Source organism: Muscardinus avellanarius, assembly GCF_963383645.1.
Source record: "Muscardinus avellanarius genome assembly, chromosome: 17".
Taxonomy (NCBI): Eukaryota; Metazoa; Chordata; class Mammalia; order Rodentia; family Gliridae; genus Muscardinus; species Muscardinus avellanarius.
This window is the reverse complement of record NC_137803.1, coordinates 54,768,103-54,791,268: the sequence shown is the minus strand read 5'-3', so window position 1 is coordinate 54,791,268 and position 23,166 is coordinate 54,768,103. Positions and strand designations below refer to the sequence as shown.

Below are 23,166 nucleotides of genomic sequence, written 5' to 3'. Positions count from 1 at the left end.
TGCATGCCGTCCACTGCCACCCCCTCTCTCCCCCAGACCCTTGTGCACATCCTCACCCGGCCTGCTGCTGATATCAGATGGGGGAACCTTCTGGCAGTTAGGTGTGAGGCGTGGTTTGTGCACTGGGGCTTTGCCCAAAACTAGGTTTTCGTGTGAAATAAAATGGACCTATTTCCGGGCCCTGACGGCTGTCCCTGCGCCAGAGGATGGGAGCCCCTGGCCCAGGCACCAGCACGCTGACACCCTCTCTCTGTCCCAGGGCCCCCGCTGCCCTCTGCGGTGTCTTTCTCTGCTGGGCTCACGCAGAAGCCGTTCCCCAGTGACGGGGGCGTCGTCCTCTTCAACAAGGTGCTGGTAAACGACGGGGATGTTTATAACCCCCAGACCGGTGAGTGCATTTGGGGCTGGTGGGGTGGGGAGCTCCGCTGGAGAAACCGGGCGCCACTGGCCCAGGCCTGGGTTCCTTTCCCAGGGTGTGCGCGTGTGCTGCTGCATTTTCTAGCCATGAGGTCAGCGCAATGCGCCTCGCACTGAAGGGAGGCTCCATGGCGAAGGGCTGTCCGTTGTTACGATTGTTAAAGCAGCTCTGCCAGCTGGGCCTATCCCGCCCTGGCCACCTCCCTCACCGCTGACCTCTAGTGGCCACCACGCACCCCCTTCGCCAGTATTCCAGGGTGTCAGGGGCACAGGCTCCCTCTAGAGCCACAAAAGGGGTTGCGATGCCCCAGAAGGGGCTGCACCTGGCCCTTGGCGCCCTCCCCACGCTGGCCTTCCCTCCAGGGCCGGGTGGCCAGCTGCCCTGGTCTCCCACAGCTGGGAGCGCTGTGTGGGGCGGCCCTGTGTCCAGGTTAACTTGGGGCTGGTCCCGTGCGCTCACGTGCCCTTCCTCTCAGGCGTCTTCACGGCTCCGTACGACGGGCGCTACCTGATCACTGCCACCCTCACCCCCGAGCGAGACGCGTACGTGGAGGCCGTCCTGTCTGTCTCCAATGCCAGCGTGGCCCAGCTGCACACCGCCGGGTACAAGAGAGAATTCCTGGAGTACCACCGGCCCCCGGGGGCCGTGCACACGTGTGGGGGCCCGGGGGCCTTCCACCTCATCGTGCAGCTGAAGGCGGGAGACGGGGTCAACGTGGTGGTGACGGGGGGCAAGCTGGCTCACACGGACTTTGACGAAATGTACTCCACCTTCAGTGGGGTTTTCTTATACCCCTTCCTTTCCCACCTCTAGGGTGGCGGGGGCCAGGGAAGAGTGTAAAGACTTCGAAGTTTTAATATATTGTTTATGTATGTACCTGGAGCACCGAGCTGGGGTTTTCTGCGCGCACCCCTCTGCCTGCCTGGGACAAAGGCCTTATGCCTGTGGTTTCCAGGCGGACGGTGAGCAGGGCCAGCTTCTGCGTGCACTCTGACTGCACAGCTGGAAGCCTTGAGAAGCCCCGGTGCCTGGAAGCTGGATCCTCTCCCCAGCCTCAGCTCCACTCCCACGTTCCTGGGGGACCTAGTGCGGGCCACCTGTGGAGGCTCTGGCTGCTCCCCGCAGGGCTAGGCCACCTCGGCTGCTCTGCGTTGGAGCGGCCCCAGCCGGCGTCACTGTCTCTGCTGCACACAGAAGTTTAAACACTGAAATGCCCACGTGGCCCGGCTCCCTCCTCATGGTCCTCACTGCGGCCTGGGCCTCCTCCCTGCTCACCCTCCGCCTGCCGCGGACGGTGACATGCCAGGCCGTTTATGAAGCTTGTTGGGCTCCTTAAATGACATGTACAAGTCAAGTGCAAAGATGGGGAGTGTCAATAAAGACGTAAAACCATTTCAGGTCACTTCTCTAAGTCTGGCGTCTGATGGATGGGGGGTCTTAGCTAAAAGCAAGCTGTGGAAAGGCAGCTATTCTTTTTTAATGGCTGTAGAGAGTAATCTCGCATAAATTCATCTCAGCTATAAAACAACTGTGACCCCATCGGCACCCACAGTGTGCTTGGGTTTGTTTTTGGCTTCCAGACAGACCAGATGTGCTTGAGGTCAGGGTCCCCCGTGACCCCACAGTGAAGGGGCTCCTCCGGGGGAGGCCGGAAACTCATCTCTTAGCACATTTGGTCCCAGGCTAATGGACTAAGGAGGTGACTCCTGGCACAGCTCCCTGGCAGGCCCCTCTCGAGCTCTTGTTCCTAAGCAACAGGCCCAACACCAAACTGATGGCTGGCGGGGAGCTGAGGTCATGGGAAGGCAGGCCCCTCCCGGGAGCACGCCTGGCTCTGGGCGGGGGCGCAGCAGTTGTCCCCCACAGCCCGGGGCCCTGCAGGCCACCTCAGCCTCCCAGGCAGCCAGGGGAAGGCAAGTGCCCCGGGGGGTGCAGGTGGAGGGCAGCTCTGGCCGCCCTCGCCAGCAGATGCGCCTTCACGCTACACGGAGCCTCGCGTCTCACCCTCAGGCCAGCTGGGAGAAGCGAGCAAGGACCCAAGTGGGGCCTCTGGTGGGGCGGACGCCACTCACCCCGTTTTGGCCACTGGCAAAGGGAGCCACCAGGGCTCTTGGCTATCCTAGAAAGGTCCAGGGAAAAGAAGGCAGGGAAACCCAGCTGGCACACGCACGCGCTCGCCCTCTTCCCTCACACTCCTCTCATGACTGGACACAAATGCTCCGTGGTAGAGGCAGGGACCAGGCAGGCGGCAGTGGGCATCGCCCCCACGGCTCACCAGCGCCAGTGCAGGGACCAGGCAGGCGGCGGCGGGCATCGCCCCCACGGCTCACCAGCACCAGTGCAGCTCAGCCTCAGCGCTCAGATCAGAGCAGGTGCATCTATGGTCCAGGCAAACAGTAAGCCGATTCTAGCAGGAGCCGCGTGACCGTCAAGATAAAAGGGGTGAGAGGTCTTCTTAAACATCTTCATAAACACAGAAAACAATGCCCAACAACAGGGTCTGCTGTGCTCAAAGACAGGCGGGCTGGGGGCACCCAGCACAGCCCCTGAGGAGGTCGATACAGCCAAGTGTGGTGTCGAGGCCTGAAATCCTGGTACCTGGGAGGCTGAGACCAGGAGGACTGCAGGTGTGAGGACAGCCTCAGCAAGTAGTGAGCCTCTCAGCAACCTAGTGAGACCCTGTTTCCAAATAAAAAGTAAAACTGGGCTGGGGGTGTAGCTTGATTTGTTATAAAAAATAACAAAAAATAATACCCACAATAAAAACATAAATCAATGCAAGCTGCATTTGAAATCCTTTCCAGATCATCTTTCCCAATGACTCCTTTCAGATTCTTTCAACAAATTATTTGCAGCTTGAAAGAAAACGTTTAGTACTTGTGGTTAGACATACCCAAGTCCATGCCTGGAGATTTTTTTTTTAAATTGTGGGTCTGGGGTTGGAACCCAGGGGCATTCAACCTCTGAGCTACACCCCCTGCCCTATGTTTTTCATTCTTTATTTTGAAACAGGGCCTCACTAAATAGCTGAGGCTGCCTGTGAACCGTGATCCTCTGGTCTCAGCCTCCTGAATGCTGGGATTACAAGCGTGCACCACCATCGCCTTCATGCCTGCAGATTTTTTTTTTTTAATTTATTTGGTGGTACTGGGGTTCCTGGAAGCCCTTCTATCTCCGGGCTACACTCCCAGACCTATTTTTACATTTTTATTTGGAAACAGGGTCTCCTAAGCCAGCGCGCGCGGCTAGCTTCGAACCTGCGCGATCCTCCTGTCTCTGCCTCCCAAGTGCGGGGATTACAAGCGTGCGCCACCACGCCCGGCATGCCTGCAGATTTTAAACATGGATTTGTCCATATCCTCCTCCACGAGGTCTAAACATACATGCACATGTCCTTATACCATCCTACAGACGGGAAGGAGAGAGGGAGGACACGAGAGCCGTGGCCGTCCAGCTCAGGGATAGAGGCCGCCCTTGCTCAGGCCCTCCGACCCACAGGGTGCACTGTTGTCTTGATAACCAAGCTCGCTATCTAGCTCGACCTTTTCAGTCCCAGGGAGCACCCCAAAGATCCGTGGCTCCTGTGTCCCCTTCTCACTGTGGTGAAGCGGCCTGGAAGGCAGTTTCCTTGCTTGAGAGCTCTCACGGACGGGCTTGAAACCTAGCGCGGAGCACACACTGCCCAGCGAGCCTAAGACAAAGGCAGCATTTATTTACCTTTGGTACTGGGGACTGAATCCAGGGCGCTTTACCTTCAGGCTACACCTTAGCCCCTTTTTCTTTTGAAACAGGGTCTTGCTAAGTTGCTGAGGTTGTCTCGAACCTGCAATCCTGACCCAGCCTCCCATACACTGGGATTACGGGTGTGAGCCACAGAGCCCAGGAAGACACCATTCAATCCGTGGGTGTGTTTTTTGACCAAAGATCACTTTGAGTCTGCTGACCCGAGGAGAACACAGGACGGGGTGCACATGCACACCCGAGGAAGGGCTTCCTGAAGGGTGGCGCTGAGGGCTCCGAGCTGGGCTCCTAGGGGACCCTGAGGGAGCCGCCAGCCAGGCCGCGAGCAGCGATGTGTACAGGAGTGAATCGTCCTGGCAGAGCCTAGAAGTGAGAGGGTAACTCCTGTGGGCACAGCTTCGCTTCTGGAATCAGGTTTGAAAAATAAGCACAAGAAGCGGTCCCTCCTATAGACAAATACGCCAGCAGAGACCAGAGTGCTAATTTATGAAAACTATCAATGTCTGGCAAGAGTATAGAGAAAACGGTTTAAATGTCCCCGGAAGGAAAGAGCCAAATGCACTTAGTTTATGTTTACTTATTGTTGTAACATTTTATTTTGAACATCAAACACTGCACCAAAATATAAGCCATTCGTCTTAAGATGTCCTTACCATAACTAAAGAGTACTGCACTGATGTTTACAATTAATTTCTAACAACTTAAAACTTATTAGTGATATTGCTGTCTAATAATCAAATACTTCATTATCAACTGAGTGTAATTATTAAATTAAAAGAGAAAACTTTCCTTTCCCTTTCTTGCCGTCAAACCAAACCAGAAAAAAGTTGTTTTTACCTGAAAGAGCACTTATTTTTACCACTTTTAAATAAAATCCAGCATGCTCTGAAACATGGGAAAATAAGGCTTTGCAGAGTAAATATGATACTTAAAAAGATAAAAGTCCCTGGATGAATGTTTTCACTAACTTGCAAAAAGAGAAAGTGCTTTCGTCTCCCCAACCGTTTCCCCTCACAGAGGCCTCACCCCTCGAGGGCAGCGAGGAGGCCCGCCGGCCCGTGCCAGGGCTGCTCGGGGCTGGCGCGGGTTCCAGCGCTCGGCCAGCCTCACCCCACAGTTATTCCCCCGCGATTGTTAGCAGCTTTTGTTTTAGGACATCACATGAGCAGGTTTTTCTTTTTCCAACTATGAAAACTATGCAGATGTGTTTCAACACAGAGGAACACAGCGCTGATCATGGCAGAGCCGCACGCTCAGTTCACAGCGCACCTCGCAGAGCCGAGAGCAGGCATCAACTTCCATGACACGCGACACCAAAGCAGACGCCGGTCGCTAAAGAGCGGGCGGCAGGATGACTCAGAGGCCCCTCTGCCGCGGTGTCCCCGTGACGTCACCGTCACGAGACCTCACCGTGCTGAGGGGTGTGTGCAAACACACTCAGGGCATCTCTCTTTCACAGAAAGAATGTGGTATTTGTACCAATGGCAATGGATTTTTAGCACAAACTTAATACTTTCATAACACTACAGCAATAGTAACCATCTACTTTCAGCAAGAGGGACTCCTTTAAACAAGGAAAAGGCTCACAATCATTAGCCTATGTGCCCACAGGACCAACCCGCGGCGGCACTGGGCTACCCGACATGGGCCAGAAGGGCCAGCACCCTCGGTCCAGGGTGGGAGGCCCAGCTCCGAGGCCGGACCCTCTAAGAAGGCCTATGTGTCCACAGAGAAGAGCTTGTCAAGAAGAAGAAACAGACAATCTGGTCAAATACTCCTTGAAGGACAACCTAAAAAGGACTAAAGAAGGTTAAATGATCTGTACCGCACGTATGCAAAGAAGTCCTACCAAGCTCAGGCTAAGCACCTACGTGCCTCACTCTTCCTCCAGGTGGTCAAAAGGACACACCGATGGCATCCAGGACAGACGGCCCTGCGCGGCTGCTCTGCTAGACCCTCATTCACTGACCGAGCAGGACTTCACAGAGACACAAGCCATCCCCTGCCCTGCAGAGCATGAACACGCACGTCACAGCCAGTCCTCCAGTGGAGGGGAGGCGGCGCCGAGGGAGCCTGTGCTGTGGCTTCTCTGGGCACACGCGCCTTCATGCCTGGCCACTGAGGACCGTGTTCAAGGGTTACAGCATTGCACCCAACAGCACTAGAAGAACGGCTGAAACCAGGGAAACTGGGCTCTCCAATTTGGAAAAGTAACCACCCCGTCTCTCCAAATCTACATCAGCATTATTCTGGGTGAAGCAAACTAAAACAAGAAAAGGTCCCCACGGACCGCAGGGGCGCCTAAGAGTCGGAAACAGAACCATCACGAGAGATCAGGCCTGTACCTGCCCCCCTCCACGACCTGGGGCCATTTCAGGCCTCCTAACAGTGCTCTTGATGTCAATACTGCAGTGACTGTCAACACCCAGCTGGGGGCGCCAGCACACACCCCTCCCCGAGCCACCTGCTCATCCGTCAGGCCAGTAACCGCAGCCGCCACGCGTGTTTTGGTGAAAATGCATGAGTGCACCCGTGTCCCCGCGGGCTCAGAGGACGGCCTCCGCGCTGCCGGCCACATGGTGCTAGGTGCTGGATGGCAGGCGGGGCGCTGCCAAGGGGCTGGCTGCTCCATGGGTGACGGGAGCTGCAAGACTCCTCGCATGGTTTCCACAGGTAGCGATCCCAAATACCCAGGCTTCCCGACGAGTCTGGAGCACAGAATTTCAGAATGTCATCCCAAAGCAAGACTCCTAAAGGCCAAGTGACAGTCAGAGAGCAGAGAAAGGGGCACTCCCAGGACCCGCGTCCACCACCTGTGTTTGAGATGGACTTGGTGCTTTTCCTTTGTTTTAAACCCTACTTTCCACTATGGACCCAGACATTCAATATAGATCTGCCCTTCTGGCTTGGTAGGATAACTGAGCGGGCTCCTGGAGTGTCACGGATGAGCAGATGTGAGCCTTCTCCCCAGATGCTCCCCTTGCAGGCGCTGCGCTCCCCAGCTCTGCGCACAGGCCTGGGCCCGCCCAATGGTACAGGGGCAGCTGGCCCACGCAGCGCGGGAGCAGAGGAAGCCAAAGGAGAGACGTGCACCGGTGGCTTCAGGCAGCGTTGCCACCCGGGCCTATGGCGGTCTGTGGACCCTGGGCCTCTGGAGGAAGCCTCGGTTACAGACAAGCAATCTCACTGCCCAGGGGCACTAACGCTTGACTTGCGTAATGTTTTGGTCCATTCTTTTTCAGCTTGTTTCTTTCTTTTGACTTCGTGACTGAAGGTGTGCCCAGCTCAGAGCTCTGCAGGAGGCAGGTGAAGGCGCCGTTGGCGTGCAGGCCTCAACATGGGCCAGCCCCCCGCTCCTTCCGGGTGCCAGGCAGTGTCCGGGAAGATGGAGGAGGGCAGCAGTGCCCTCCAGAGGCCCCATCCCGACTCTGGAGAGCGGCCTTCATCCACAGGGGTGGCCACTTCCCCTGCATGAGGCGAGGGCTGTGCCTCCCCCGCCCTGCCGCAGCTGCCGCCTCAGGCCAGGTCATCCAGGTCCACATCTGGGATCGGGTCTCGCCAATAACAGAAGGAGCTGAACTCTGGGCAGAGGAAGGCGGAATTCTGCTCCTTATCGAGAAGTGGGAAGACGTGCTCCACGAGCTCGCTCAGCCTGTGGTACCTGGAGAGGATGGGAGGCAGCCGTCACTGCGCGAGGCACGCATGCTGGCTGTGGCCGGCTGCTCAGGAGAGCACCCCGAGGAGACAGGCCGAAGCCCCACCCCAGGCCCAGACTCTCTCTGCCACAGCTGGGCTGGCAGGGCTCATGACAGCAGCCACTCTGGAGAAGTGCGACCCCCGCAGCGCCCGCTGCACTTACGAGGACTTGTTTCCTTTGGTCCTCTCTTGTATCAATTCACCCTTGGGGTTCACGGTGAATATTCTACAGTCTGGAACTCCAACTTGTGTGTAAGCATAGACATCCTGCAGAAGAAAACGGAGGCGACATCAGAGAATCTTCCTGGCGGGCCGGGAGCCGCTCCAGAAGCTCAGTACCCGCAGGAGACCGGCTGTGGGGGCCCCAGGGTGCTGGCCGGGGCGCTTCTTCACCCAAACTGAGCGCTAGCTGAACCCAGCTACAGAGCAGTGCCAAGCCCCATGGTGTGCAGGAGGCGAAAGGCTCGGCCGCTGAGAAGCCGGAGCCTCCGAGCTTCAGGCGAGCCTAGATGCTCACCCACAGGACCACCTGTGACACCGTCCCGACTGCTAAGGAAGTCTGGAACAAATCAAGTGAAAACCACTAAGCGAAGCGGACATCATATCTGCTTACAGAGGGCTAAGAGTTGAGGTGTGGCCATACCCTGAAGGGCACAGGCTCTTCCGTCAGGATCTGGGTCTGGAAGGCACTTACGTTTGGACGGTTTCCAAAGGCAGCGTAGAAGGGCTGCTTGGATGGGGCGAACAGGTTCTTAATATCGTTTAGACATTCAATCTTGAACTTCTCTGGTTTCTTTTCTATCACTTCCCTAAGGTGGGGGAAATGCAAACACAATCACCACGTCAGAGTGGCAGCTTTCCCTGACGTGTGCTCCTGAGAAGTCTCGGTGCTCACAACCACCTCGCAGTTTTAGGTCTTTGTATCCTTCTGTTCTGGTCTTCTGATTGGAAAGAACATGAAAGGAGGGGTTTGGGAAGGAGAAACTTCTCTATCATGTCTGACAGAGGCTCATGAGCCAGAGCGCTTTAAGGGAGCCAAAGAACAAAGAGGGCGTAGGAGCCCAGCGGCAGATGCTGCCTGGGAGGCCCGACGTCTGTTCCCATCCCGCTCCTCCCAGGGCCCTGTCCTGTCCCCCCCCCCGCCCCCTCTCCCCCCCGGGAGGCCCAGGCAGCCGGCGCAGAGACCTGTGGAAGGCGGAGAACAGGCTGCTAGGGGACAGCATCAGAGGGCCCCGGGGCAGGATGGTGCCCTTGTCGTTGACCCAGTGCAGGTAGCCGCGGGTCATGTCAGCCATGCCGATGGCGCGGGCCGAGCAATACAGAAACTTGTAGCCATTCCTGGAACAAAACCAAAACCGGACACATCCCGTTTAGCCCACGATTTCTGGCAAAAGGAAACACATATCTTTTCTTTTAATAGGTCCAAATAAAGTTCCTCTCATTTCCTGTGAAAATCAAATTCATGAACTCAGCAGGAAAATGACAAGAATTTAAGATTTTACCTCTCCAGGGAAAACTCCATGGGGAAAAACAGAGGTACATGCAACCAGGGATTATACTATATTTAAAAGTAGAATATGCACAACATCTAGTCCACAAAAGCAAGATACCAGATAGACAAAAACCCTAGACTATATTTTTTTATTTTTTGCGGGTCTGGGGATGGAACCCAGGGGCATTCTACCTCTGAGCTACACCCCCTGCCCTATTTTTTATTCTTTAATTTGAAACAGGGCCTCACTAAGTTGCGGAGGGCCTCGCTAAGTAGCTGAGGCTGTCCGCGAACCGTGATCCTGTCTCAGCCTCCTGAATGCTGGGATGACAAGCGTGTGCCACCGCGCCTGGCTTGGACTACCTTTAAAGTAACTGCTGCACACAGGGAGTGTGCTGGTAAGGACGACATACAGGATGCAAAACATTTTTTTATTCATTTTTTTGGTGGTACTGGGGATGGAACCTAGGAACATTCTACCTCTGAGCCACCCCCCAACCCTGTTTTTTATTCTTTATTCTGAAACATGGTCTAAGTTGAAGAGGGCCTCACTACGTAGCTGAGGCTGGCTGAGAATCTGCAACCCTCCTGTCTCAGCCTCCCAAGAACTGGGACTACAAAAGTGCGCCACCACACCTGGCATGGACAAGAAGCAAAACTATACTGAGTAGCTGACACATCCGTAATTTTTCAATTGCGACAATCTCAAGTATTGCTGAAGATGCTCAACATGTTCCCATCAATTCAATCCCCTGTGCTAGGGTCCACGAAAGCCATGCTAGGTTTTTCCCACAAGCAGACCAGGAGAGCTCCCTGGGGTGACTGCTCTCCGTGCATGCTGCACTACGGCCAAAGAAACAGAATTACGAATCCCCAGTAAAGCCGGGTGTGGTTGGCACCACTGTAATAGCAGTACAATCCTCCTCTGAGAGGAGAACTGCAGGTTGTAGCCAGCCTCAGCTACTTAGTGAGACCCTGTTCCAAAATAAGAAATAAAAAATAGGGCTGCACATGGGGCTCGAAGGTGGAATGCCCCTGAGTTCTATCCCCAGTACTGCAATAAATAAATAAATAAATAAGAAAATAAATAAAAAATTTAAAAAATGCCAGTAAGTAGGTAAAATATGATAGTCAAGCTCTCTTGTTAAATTCTAGCTAAGAAATTAATTATAGTGATGACAATGCGGGCCCAGGTGAGCAGCAGCTGAGGCGATGACACCAGGCATGCGCTCACGCGCCATGCTGGCGACAGAGCAGGGACATGTGACCGCAGCCACGGTCCATGGGACTGGCGAGTCATGCTGTTTATTTCCCTGTAGTCCTGATCAAAGCCAGACTCGCTCGCTAGTGAGCTGACACGCAGGAAGGGACACCTACTCGTTGATGGAATGGTAGAGCTTTGCTATTCCCTGATGAGTCCAGTCTTTACCCAGCTGTGGGAGAATCTGCCCCAAAGCATCGGACCTAAGAGGAGGGCAGAAACAGAAGAGTCAAGGGTCAGGCATCCGAAGGCAGCACTCTCCACGTCACTGGCTAGCAGCTTCTGACGAGCGCCTGGGGACGGGCAGGGCGCACGGCCAGCGGCCTCATCTCAGCGCCGCGCAGTGCCCACAGCCCTCCGATCGTTCGCCCAGGCACTTTGGAAGCGGAGACACACGAGAGCCAGACATCAGTCTTCAGAGACAACTTACGGCCATGACCCTCTTTTTATCCTCCCTAATCTTAACTTTGTTGTTGTAACATTGGATTTGAAGGTCAAATAACTCAATCTTCCCCAAAAGAAATTTCTGTGGTTTCTTTTGGTACTAGGGATCGAACCCAGGGCCATTCTACCTCAGAGCTACTCTCCCAACCTGCCCCCCCTTTTTACTTTGAAACAGGATTTCACTAAGTCGTGGAGGGCCTCACTAAGTAGCTGAGGCTGGCTGTGAACTCGTGATCCTCCTGTTTCAGCCTCCCAAGTACTGGGATTACAATCGTGTGACACCACACCCGGCCCCAAAGTATTTTTTGATGCTCCACTCGTGCGATTCCACCCATCTCCTTCATCCGTAAAGCAGCTGTGTGAGACACACGCAGGTATCCTGGCCTCCCCGCAGTGGCTAGGGCCAGGTGCCCGGCGAGGCGCCATGCACACTAGCTGCCCGGAGGGAGGCACGGGCTGCCCCGCCAGCTTACTTGGTTATCGTTCCATCGATGTCGGAGATGACGACCTTGTCGTCCCAGTTCCACAGGTAGATGGTCCCCGCGCAGCGGCAGGTGCCTTGGTACTGGGTTGTGATGCTGAATACAACGTCGTTGGGGCCGTCATGGAGTTTCAGTTTTGCCTTTTATAAAAAGCAGAATAAAGAAATCAGCAGAAAACACGCAGTTTAAAACAAAGTTTCAAAATTTACAAAACAAGCTGGGCGTGGTGACACACGCCTGTAATCTCAGTACTTGGGAGGCTGAGACAGGAGCATCGCGGTTCAAAGCTAGACTCAGCAACTTAGCGATGCCCCACAACTCAGTGAGACTGTTAAAAAATAAAAACAAAACAGGATTGGGTAGAATGTCTCTGGGCTAAGCCCCCAGCAGCACATACTCAAAAATTTCCAGGACAAAAGCTGGCGCCTGAGGACGGCTCCAGGTGGAGTTTCTCCGGCGTGGCATCACCTGGCCAGCGCCCAGCGCACTCCCAGGCAGCTAGGAGAGCGTGCTTGCGCAGTGCTCTGGGTTTCTAGGGTCTGCTCTGGTCCCCACAAAGCCTGGCCTCCCTGCTCTTGCCTCACACCTGAGATCACTGCTCAGGCCGCGGCCTTCTGCTGCCCGAGCAAGGCCACTTCACACTGCAGGAGCGTTGGAAGTGAGGGACAGGAAATAATCACGGGGAGGTTGTGTCTGAAACCTCACTCCTCCAGGGCTGTGCGCGCCCTGTCCGTGGCTGAGTGCTGGGTTAGCTGTGGAAGACTCAGCCAGGAAACATGTGAGAAACACTGCTAGCTCTGTTCAGCCCCAGAGCCAGAGGCAGGCAGCCCCAGGCGGTCCTGGCACTCAGGGCGAGGGGTGCTGCTCCACGGGGCACGTGAACAGAGGCAGCGCATCAGATCAGCAGCCAGCCAGCCAGTCCTCCCGGTTCCCACGACTCACGATCTGGTCCGAGGAGAGGCGGAGTGACTTCTTGTACGAGGTTGTGCTGCCGAGGCTCAGGGGCTCCGAGGGGATGGGGTCCGCGCCAATCGCCTCTTCCAGCTCCTGCGACCCCTCGTCACTGGACGTGTCATCGTCGGCGGGCCTGTCCACAGCAAGGCAGTTACTCAAGGGGCAGCGGGGAGTCTTACCGGTGAGGGCTTTTCATTTAGGATCAAGACATGGATACCCTCGCTCCTTCCTAGGGGTGGCGAGAGTGGCTTCCCTGACATCCTCTAGTGCTCATCACTGCTGGCAGGCCGCTCTCCTCCCTCACGACTGGCTTCAGCCTGCTCTTTTTTGCTACATCCGATGACTGCTGTGAGGTCTTTACTCGTTTTCAAGGATGTGCATATTTCAAGAGGCACAAATTCAGGAATATACTGCTTATACTGGTTTTTTAAAAGCCAGTAAGAACTATTTTATATGCTTCTTCAAAGAGAAGGTGAAGAGCAGGAAAATAAACTCCAAGGCTTAACATGCTGTGGAGTTGGAGAGCTGGGGTGGGGGAGAAAAGAATGGACTAGGGAGGTCAAGGATGGCAAGAACTAGACCTGGGCACAGTGTGAGCAGCTCAAACGTACAGACGGCGGGGACGCAGCCAGCGGCTCAGATTCTTTTTACTGTCCCTCTGGTGCCTGGGAAGAAGCTCTCCAAGGAGACGTCCTTTCTCCCAAAGACCTGCCTGCCTTTCCCAGGACCAGATTGCACGGCTGTGTGAGTGGGGCGAGGTCTTTGTGAAGTAGTGGTGAGGATAGTTACTCCTCTGAAGACATATTTTTTAGAAAAGGACTTGTTAACTGCTGAGGGCACTAACAGGCCAGTTGATGTTATACGCGTTTGTAGGAGAAAGATGCTTCTGACTAGAGATTAAACAAATTCAGAGAGCAAGTCCAACACAAAGGGCCAGCAGAAGGGGCTCTGAGTGAAGGACGGCCCCACCTGGCACTGGCCGGCTCCTCAGCGCTCGATGGTAGCTCACTGGTTGGCGGCACCTCAGATTTTCCCTCCTTGGCCTCCGGCAGCTAAAACAGAAAAATGATATGTGCAATACATTCCCTATCAGCAACTCAAAATTCACCAGCAGCCCTGTCTAGAAAAAAGCAGAAGCTTCTAAACTCACAACTTACGAACTTGCAAGAAACAGACTTTCTCTATTTTGAGCCAAAGGACAGAAACCTGAGACACAAGTCCTCTGCTGCCATGCAAGATCTGTCCCGGCAGAGCCACGCGCTGAAAGCAATTTTACAGGAGCACCATCCACACCACAAATACAGCACAACTGGCCAGACCGGCCAGGTCCCTTCAGACACGGGGACGGAACAGTGACCGAGGCTGGCTGCGCCTCACGGGAAGCGCTCAGCACCTGTGGGAAAAAGGGCGCAGGGCGTCCAGACCACACCGAACAAGACCCAGACTCGGTTCAGCAGGACTCACCTGCCCTGTGGTGCTTGAAAACTAACAGGCGAAGCTCCCAGAGCCCTCTCCACCCTGGAGGCCCACCACCTGCCCAGTGGGCTCTCAGCCACATCGCTACTGGAGCTCTGCAGTGGGCGTGTGCAGACAGCCTCGTGCTTAGCAGTGCAAAGAGCACAAGCTCGAGTGGGCGTCGGGTCCACCCCAGCTCGCCTCAGCGTCCTCGACCTGGAGCGGTGTGAGAGGAGTCAGCTCTCTGTGCCCAATTCAAACCCCTCTGGGGGCCAAGGCCTCCCGGGACTGCACACGGTAACTGCTCCAAAGGGGGGCCTGCCGTCACTGCGGAGGCCCACTGGGCGAGCACTTTCTACGGTGCCAAGAGAGAGGATTGGGAGTAGGGACTGGATCCCGGGCCCAGCTCTGTTTGAGTTTTTAGTCTGAAGCAGCCGCACTGGGTTGCTGCGGCCTTGCTAAGATGCTGAGGCTGGCCTCAGGCTTCTCGCCCTTTGGTCACAGCCTCCCGCGTACGCGTACTGGAATTACAGGCCTGTACCACACGGTACCACCACGCCCCAAGCAGAACACTTTTTGAATAAATTAGAGTTTCACTTTTTTTAGCCCATGGAAATGATTACCTCTAGGTCTGTTACCTGCTTGGTCATGCTTTCTCTCTTACGCCAAAACCACCAGCGACCGGATTTCTTAGGCATCTTGTCTTTGACCCAGGACTCAACTGTGGCCTAGAAATAATGAGCATGGGTCAGTGAGGGCAACCTGCTGGTCCTAATGCGCCGAGCTCTCTGCACATCCCACTCCTCTAGCGCTTCAGCACCTCTCACAGATGAGGTGCTCTGCTGGGCCGCAGCTCATGGCGTGAGGCCTGGTGCCTGATGACGGGGGACCACAGGGCTCAGGTGGGCAGCTGTCATTTTTTTTTTTTTTGGTGGTACTGGGGTTCCTGGAAGCCCTTTTACCTCCGGGCTACACTCCCAGACCTATTTTTACATTTTTATTTGGAAACAGGGTCTCCTAAGCCAGCGCGCACGGCTGGCTTCGAACCTGCGCGATCCTCCTGTCTCTGCCTCCCAAGCGCGGGGATTACAAGCGTGCGCCACCACACCCGGCGGCGGCTGTCATTTTTGTCTGAGAACCTAGTGCTCTTATGCGATGAGGACAGATGAACTAATGACCTCTCCCAGTGGACAGATTAACACAAGTCTAGAGATTCCACGTGACAGGTGCCTGAGCTGACCTGACCCAGCCACGGTGCATCAGCTGGCTACCTCACCCTCTTCTCCCTGCTGCTACTTCCTGTGATAATGAGGGGGAAGTTTTGGTGTTTTATTTATTCTATATTTAACTTACAAACCTTGATAACCATTTCAGATGTATGCATGTATACATTTTTCTGTGTTAATATATGTGGTGGATTCTTTCAAGAAGGTCTCAGATATAGATTGCTCACCTTAGGCAAACTCTTCTGGAAAACTTGCAAGCTGAGGATCATAGGAGCAGCCAAAGCCCAGTTATAGTAACTGCAAAAACCAAAATGGTGTAGAACCATTACACAGAGAAAGTGGGAGAATGGAAATAGCACAGCAAGTTGCTTATTCTTTACAGTAAAAAAGATGACCAGCTGAATTATTCTCCCATGAAAAATCTCTGCTTCGAGCCTAACTTCTCTGAGCAAAGAAGTGGTAAAATCTATAAAACAGAATGTCAGTGCCTCTTTTAGAAGCAAAGCTCAGGCTGCACTTTCTCTTCAAAGCCACTGCCTTTTGGCTCGTTCATACGAGGTGACAAATCTTATACTAAAAAAAAATTACAAACGGCACTTATAAAAAGGCAACAAGAGAACTTAATGATGGGCAAATCAATAGTATTTACCGGTTATATATCCGTATTACGAGGTTAGGATTATCTATAAGTCCAGGGTTTTCTGCAAACTCGTGATAAGTAATGATATGCTCCATAAATTTTTCTGCAATGTAAAATAATAATGATCAATTTGCTAGAGATTACATAAATCATTGTAAGAGATTATCACAATAATTTCTACATCACAGCGATTAAAGGCTCAAGTAAGTCCCTTATTTAAAAAAAAAAAAAACTTTTTTATATCCAAAGGCAAAATGTCACTTTTTTTTTTTTTTAGGACAAGAAAAGAACTTCTGTCCTCCCCTAATTCTCCCAGTTAAAAGCAAAAACAAACAAAAAACCCCCAAACAAACAGAAGAAAAGGGCACTGCCAGGAACTTTAAGGTAAACAGTCTGGAGATGTGTCCAGAAAGGAGACTGTGACATACAGACATGCACATTGTAACTAATAAGACCAAGTTCCATTTTCAGAGGGAGCGCTCTACACTTAGGGAAAGCTACTTCTACAACTTAAGTGCACGCTATATTAAAAAAGCAACCCAGTTCCGAGTGGTGGCGCACGCTTGTAATCCCAGCATTTGGGAGGCTGAGATGGGAAGATCGTGGTTCGAGGACAGCTTCAGCTACTTAGTGAGGTCCTCTGCAACTCAGTGAGATCCTGTTTCAAAATAAAGAATAAAAAAAATAGGGCCGAGGTGAATAGCTTGGAGGTAGAATGCCCCTGGGTTCCACCCCTAGTACTGCAAAAAAAAAAAAAAAGAATAAAAAGTAGGGCTGGGGTGTAGCTCAGAGGTAGAATGCCCCTGGGCTCAGTCCCCAGTACCAAAAAAAAAAAAAAAAAGTAAAAGGAATAAGGAGATGGAGACAAAAGAGGCAAGCCTCCAAGGACCCTAAAAAGGAAAAGAGCACTGTAGGCTCCGGCCACCCCGGGTGCCACAGCCCATGTGATTCATCTCAAGAGGAAAGCAGACAAGGGTGATGCTGAAACAACGTGCGGTCACGGGAAGAAAGTATTTCTGTGGGGAACATCAGTTGCACGTAACTGGCCAAACTGAGAAAGTGCCAAGAATTTAGCTTAGAAGCGAAGGTGAATGCAGAAAGGCAAAGAACGCAGGCGGAGCAGGCACCCGAGCCCGCCCAGGCGCCGTCTGTGCTAAGCTACCATCTCGCAGCCCGAGACAGAAGTGATCCTCCTGCTCTGGCCTGCAGGACCGTTTACTTAGCAGACTCTCGGTCTTCTACAACAGCAGGGCCCTTTCTTCACGAATTCTTTCCAGGAGGGCAGCTGAGCCCTAGTCCCACAAATATCTCAACAACTTTATAGCCGAGAAATTCAACACACTGTGATCTGACCTGGCTGCTCAGTGAACAGGGCAGCCTGAGAGCTCTCAACCTCTTACGCTGAAACCAGAGCCGTCCAGGTCCACGCACTCGCTGAAGCTCGCCATGGGAGACGCCCTACCCGAGGGTTGAGGAGGGCGGGTGCTATGCACACGGACCCTAAAACACCTGAACACCCTGAATTGGCTAAGGGCAAGGGTCGAACAGGCTGCTCTCTGGGCCCAGCGTACCTTTAGAGAGTTCTCCATTCTCACTGAGACCCCCACAGAGGGAGAGCGTGACGTCTGGCAAGTCCATGGCAGAGTCCGAAAGGCACTCGGTGCCACTGTCCGCAGCTACACTTCCCACGGACTGCGGGGACTGGGAGCCAGAGAGCGTGTCAGACTCGGGCCACTGCCTGGAGCTGGAGTCCGTTTCACTGCAGCAGGGGAAAGAGAAGGCACGGCACTGACTCATCGCAACCCTATGGATTTCTAGCTTACTGCGTGGTTCTCTGGGCCTAAAGCAAACAGCTTACCACTAAGAGAAGTCGACCAGACATAGCTCTCCGTAGGTCATGTTTAGGATTGTATACATGACATTAAGAGAACCTAAATAATGCTACTGAGGAATTAACTGTAATGGAGTAAATATGTCACGACGTCATTACAGCCATTCACAATAACGCACAACTTCAACTATGGCTTTTCTGACTTTAACTAAAGGAGTAAAAGAGTTATAAGCACTAATATTTTCATGATGAAAAATGACAGGGTAGTTTAAAAGTACCTGAGGTTTAGAAACTTTTTTTTTTTGGAGGTACTGGGGGTGGAACCCAGGGGCCTTCTACCTTCGGGCTACACTCCCAGACCTATTTTATATTTTTTATTTGGAAACAGGGTCTCTTAAGCCTGCCGAGGCTGGCTTCGAACCTGCGCGATCGCCTCACAACCATAGGGATTACAACCGTGTGCCATCACGCCTGGCTTGGAAACCTTTTGATTCTAACTTCCTAAAAGTAGCCTGGCGTGGTGGCGCACACTTGTAATCCCTGCGCTTCGGAGGCTAAGACAGGAGGATCGCACGGGTTCGAAGCCAGCCTCAGCTACTTAGTGAGGCTCTCAGCAACTTAGTGAGACCCTGTTTCCAAATAAAATATAAAAAAGGTCTGGGAGTATAGCCCGGAGGTAGAAAGCCCCTGGGTTCCACCCCCAGTACCACCAAAAAAAAACCCCAAAAAACTATGGTATTATATATGATATTATATCCCTCCTGTAGAAAATTACTGTCGTCCAAGCTGTACTCCGTAAAGAGCAAAGCTTCTCTAAATTCATCTACTATCGCAAAGGAAAAGGAAAAAAAGTCCTCAGGAGGCTAGGTCCATTTAGAAAAAGGCATGTGTTGGGAAATAACCCGAAAATAAATGATCCATAGAGCAGGAAGGGTCAAAGCTAATGATGAGATTATCTAACTTTATCTTTATAGATGATAAGGCACAGAATCCAAGGTCCAGAAGGTAACCATAATCAAAGAGTCCTTTTGTAATACAGAATAAGTGAGAAAAAGAACAAGGAAATGGTGCCTTATATTTCTTACCCTTCTACACCTCTGAATATGTATAGTATTTAATGGCACATCTGAGATAATTCCAGAATTTTCACATTCCCTTATTTTATTAAAAGCCATTATTTTAATGTTCAATTAAAAAAGAAAACAAGTATGAGACCTGGTGAGGTCACATGATCTTTTTCTTTTCAGTACTGGGGATTGAATCCAGGGATTCTACATTTGAGCTACACCCCCAGCTCTATTTTTTATTCTTTATTTTGAAATAGAGTCTAAGTTGCAGAGGGCCTCACTAAGTATCTGAGGCTGTCCTCAAACCTGTGATCCTCCTGTCTCAACCTCCCAAGTACTGGGATTATGCCCAGCTGCATGATCTTTAAAGAAAATCTCAAGGTTGACTAGTAAATGGCAAGAGAGAACAGATATTTGTAACTAAGAAGCAATTTCAAAAACCATTATGTTTTAAGCCAGGCGTGGTGGTGCACGCTTGTAATCCCAGCACTGGGGAGGCTGAGACCGGAGGATTGCGGTTTGTGGACAGCCTCAGCTACTTAGCGAGGCCCTTTGCAACTCAGTGAGACCCTGCTTCAAAAATAAAAGGGCCAAAAAAAAGGGGGGGAGGCGCTGGGGGGAGTAGTGCAGAAGTACAAAGGCCCTGGGTTCCATTCCCAGTACCACACACACACACAAAAAGATTATATTTTGCAATATGAACTAACGAAAGATTTAGGTTTTGTGAAATTTTCTGCTAATAGGAACTTACACTCATACTCCAAAATTGAGATTAAATGGCTAGAATATTCTTCTTAGGAGAAACGGCTAAAAGGCAGGACCCTTGGAAAATGGTGACGCAGCAAAGCCTGTGGTTACACTGGGCGCGGGAGACGGTCACGTGTCCCCTCCCGCCTGCGCTCTCCCTGGCCAGGTGGGCTTCGGCAGCTATCATGTGTGCGCCTCCCCCCAGGGCCTCTTCTTTCGTATAAATGTCAGGCGGAGGCCCCGAGGGGTGGGGGCATCAAGATGCAAGGCGCCTGCTGGTGTGCAGGCCTCCCAATGAGCACCGGAGCATCACCACAAGAGCAAGAAAGAGGCCGATGCAGCGCTCACCACACCGGCCCCGGTTTATCAGCTACCGCAGCTGGCGTCCGCCGGGGCGGCTGCATCTGCACAGGGGAAGGCTCTGACTCAGCACGCTCCAAGTCCACAGGAGGCTCGGGCTGGGACTAGAGCTTAGCTCTGACTACAAACACCAGGCATTTAGTAGTAAAAATGGTAACTACAGCTAGGACAAATGCTCATCTGAACTAAAGCAGTCTCACTCTCTGCAAGTATTTATGACACGCCTCAAGAAACAATTAGATTATGGGCTAAGAAGCTTCTATACTGAGCAGACAATAATGTTGGGTAGTTAAATTATAACAGTGTAGGAAAGTCCCATTCTGTTAGTCACTCTTCCCATTTTTTAAAAGGAGAACTAAGAAGTCTACTGGAATAGTAGTCTAAGTAAATAATGAGGAAGTGAAAAATTTTTTAAAGTGATAATTCTAAGAATGCCTTACATTTTAACTTTTCTACTATTAAAAATATGGAGCATGTTCAGTTTCTTCATCTTAAAAAACCCAAGTAGGCTGGGTGTGGTGGCGCATGCTGTAATCCCCACGCTTGGGAGGCTGAGGCAGGAGGATCGCACGGGCTCGAAGCCAGCCTCAGCTACTGAGTGAGGCTCTCAGCAACTTAGTGAGACCCTGCTTCCAAATAAAATAGAAAATAGGTCTGAGAGTGTAGCCTAAAGGTAGAAAGCCTCTGGGTTCCATTCCAGAACCACACACACACACAAAAAAAAACAAGTATTACTTCAAGTAAAGTACATAGCTATTTTTTTCTTTTTGGTGGTACTGGGGATGGAACCCAGGGGCCTTCTACCTCCAGGCTACACTCACAGACCTATTATATATATATATATATATATATTTTTTTTTTTAAATTTGGAAACATGGTCTCTTAAGCCAGCGGAGGCTGGCGTCAAAGCTGTGCGGTCCTCCTGTCTGCGCCTCCCAAGCGCGGGGATCACAGCGCGCCCGCCACGCCCGGCTTAGTACATAGCTATTTTGAGACAAATTTAGGGTATAGAGCTTCCAAGAGTTTTTAAGAATTTTCCAAAAATATCCGTGAAAATTTTAATTATTTTCATGTCAACCTTCTTTTTCCTATTCCAAATGAAAAATGCAATGTTTTTCAATAATTCTTTAAGAGTATTTAATTACATGAATGCTCAGCAGATTCAAGTCGCACTTTCTGTGGAGAAACACTGAGTTTTGTAACCACAAGGTACAATGAAACTTCTCTAAGGTAAAATGAACTTGGGAAGACAGTCCGGGGCCTCAGAGTGGGGCTCAGGTTTTGAATCATTTTGAGGGGAGGATCTCGAGGGCAAGGAGGGCACTTGTGTGGAAACTGGTGGCTAAAGATCTCCAGATTGAATTCAAATGTCTTCTCAAGCAGGTAAATTTCAAGTCACTGTATTCAAAACCATACACATACAATTCATGAATTTCCCAAGGCCAGATTAGCTAGAGGCCAAGGAACGGCCCCTCGTCCTCACGCGAGGCAGCCGGGTTTCAGTGTCCCTCCGCCATGCAGGCCGCACGCACCTCTTAGGGAAGTAGAGCGCTGCGACTTCAGGTTCTAGGACCTTCAAGTCATCGAGGTAGATATCATCAGGTCCCTGGTGTTGGCTTCTCTTGTGGACACCTGGTTTTTAAGAAAAAATTACCAGAAATATGAGTTTTTATTTACGATTCTTCAAGAAAATAAAGTTTTACAAGCAACACACTGCTCATGATTTGAATAAGGTTTATTTCTTTAGTCTTTTGGTACTAGGGGCTGAACCAGGGGTGTTTTTCTTCTAATCTAGATTCCTAGCCCTTTCTACTTTAAGACAGAGACTCACTGAAGGTTGCCGAGGCTGAAAATAGGGTTTTATTTTTCAAGGTATTAACTTTCTCACTTATGTTGATTTTCAACCATCCAAGCCCCAAATGGAAGAAGAATTTAGGATTTAATATACACATATCATTTATTTTCTCATTGTGATGTTTTAAATCTTTTTTTTTTTTTTTTTTGAGGTATTGGGGATGGAACCCAAGGGCATTCGACCTCCCGAGCTACACCTCCAACTCTATTTTTTATTCTTTATTTTGAAACAGAGTCCGAGTTGCAAATGGCCTAATAGCTGAGGCTATCTGTGAACCGTGATTCCCCCACCTCAGCCTCTCAAATGCTGGGGTTAAAAGTGTATGCCACCATGCCTGACTTAGAAATATATTTTAAAGTATAACCATCCAAGGTTTTATTTAAAAATATATACAAAATAGCCGGGCGTGGTGGCGCACGCTTGTAATCCTCACGCTTGGGAGGCAGAGACAGGAGGATGGTGCAGGTTTGAAGCTAACCGTGTGCGCTGGCTTAGGAGACCCTGTTTCCAAATAAAAATGTAAAAATAGGTCTGGGAGTGTAGCCCAGAGGTAGAAGGGCTTCCAGGAACCCCAGTACCACCAAAAAAAAAAAAAAAAAAAAATATATATATATATATATAATATATTTTAAAAACATATAGCAAATGTGATTATGTATAGTATATAGTATTTGAATAAAAAGTGACTACGTTACTGGTCTGTATATTTACTCGACTATACCGCTGGTTGTTATTTTAGAGCGTACTCCTACTTCCGTAAGAGGTTTACGCTGGCAACAGCTTCCGACCTCCCATGTTTACTGCATTCAGTGATGCCATGTCTGACTTACACCTTCTAGACTTGTGGAAACTCTTTGTCCACCTAACAGCAAAACTGTCTACTGACACACTTCTTAGAATACAGCCTTGTCACCAGTGATGCATGACTGTGTATAAAACTTTGTGTAACAAAACCTGGAGAAAAGGATGAGAGCAGAGGGTGATGGGAACCGCTCGGTGCTCCTATCTCTACCAGCTCCTACACTGGCACTGAGACTAGGGTTCATTATTTCCTGGGTTACCTGGGTTAGAACAAAGATTTTATCCTACAAGAAGTGGATCTGACAATTCTTAGAATAGGACAAACGGCTGTGGGTTTTGGTGAAAGAGTAGGTGCCAAGCTAAGCCAGCTGATTGGATAATGAGATTTGGCCAAAACACCCTCAACAGCCATATTCTTTTATTTTAAATAATTTATTTCTGAATTTCTAAATGACCTTGAAGGTCCATACCTGTAGTGGATATTTATTAAGTCAGTTTGTGATGATCTATTTTTTTGTTTTGTTTTTTGGTACTGGGGATGGAACCCAGGGGCATTTGACCTCCAAGCTGCACCTCCAGGCCTATTTTTTTTTCTTTATTTTTGAAACAGGGTCTCACTGAGTTGCAAAGGGCCTAAGTAGCTGAGGCTGTCCACAAACTGCAATCCTCTAGTCTCAGCCTCTCAAATGCTGGGAT

General features: G+C 51.1%; 2 protein-coding genes across 2 annotated transcripts in view; one reads left to right on the top strand and one right to left on the bottom strand.

The window, feature by feature from the left end:
* The window catches only part of EMILIN2 (elastin microfibril interfacer 2), a gene marked incomplete at both ends in the record, with an annotated part of 45,006 nt that extends 43,775 nt beyond the window's left edge, over positions 1-1,231 (top strand). Inside the window, 2 exons of the mRNA XM_080714419.1 lie at positions 260-388; positions 894-1,231. Of these exons, the coding sequence (XP_080570545.1) occupies positions 260-388; positions 894-1,231 (467 nt within the window). The remainder of the gene's footprint in view (positions 1-259; positions 389-893) is intronic.
* Positions 1,232-7,675: 6,444 nt separating this feature from the next.
* Positions 7,676-23,166, bottom strand: part of LPIN2 (lipin 2) — a gene marked incomplete at both ends in the record, with an annotated part of 66,674 nt that continues 51,183 nt past the window's right edge. The window contains 13 exons of the mRNA XM_080714309.1: positions 7,676-7,820; positions 8,019-8,122; positions 8,550-8,664; positions 9,041-9,193; positions 10,725-10,811; positions 11,526-11,674; positions 12,477-12,621; positions 13,458-13,540; positions 14,582-14,671; positions 15,397-15,466; positions 15,819-15,912; positions 17,381-17,568; positions 21,347-21,446. Of these exons, the coding sequence (XP_080570435.1) occupies positions 7,676-7,820; positions 8,019-8,122; positions 8,550-8,664; positions 9,041-9,193; positions 10,725-10,811; positions 11,526-11,674; positions 12,477-12,621; positions 13,458-13,540; positions 14,582-14,671; positions 15,397-15,466; positions 15,819-15,912; positions 17,381-17,568; positions 21,347-21,446 (1,523 nt within the window). The remainder of the gene's footprint in view (positions 7,821-8,018; positions 8,123-8,549; positions 8,665-9,040; positions 9,194-10,724; positions 10,812-11,525; positions 11,675-12,476; positions 12,622-13,457; positions 13,541-14,581; positions 14,672-15,396; positions 15,467-15,818; positions 15,913-17,380; positions 17,569-21,346; positions 21,447-23,166) is intronic.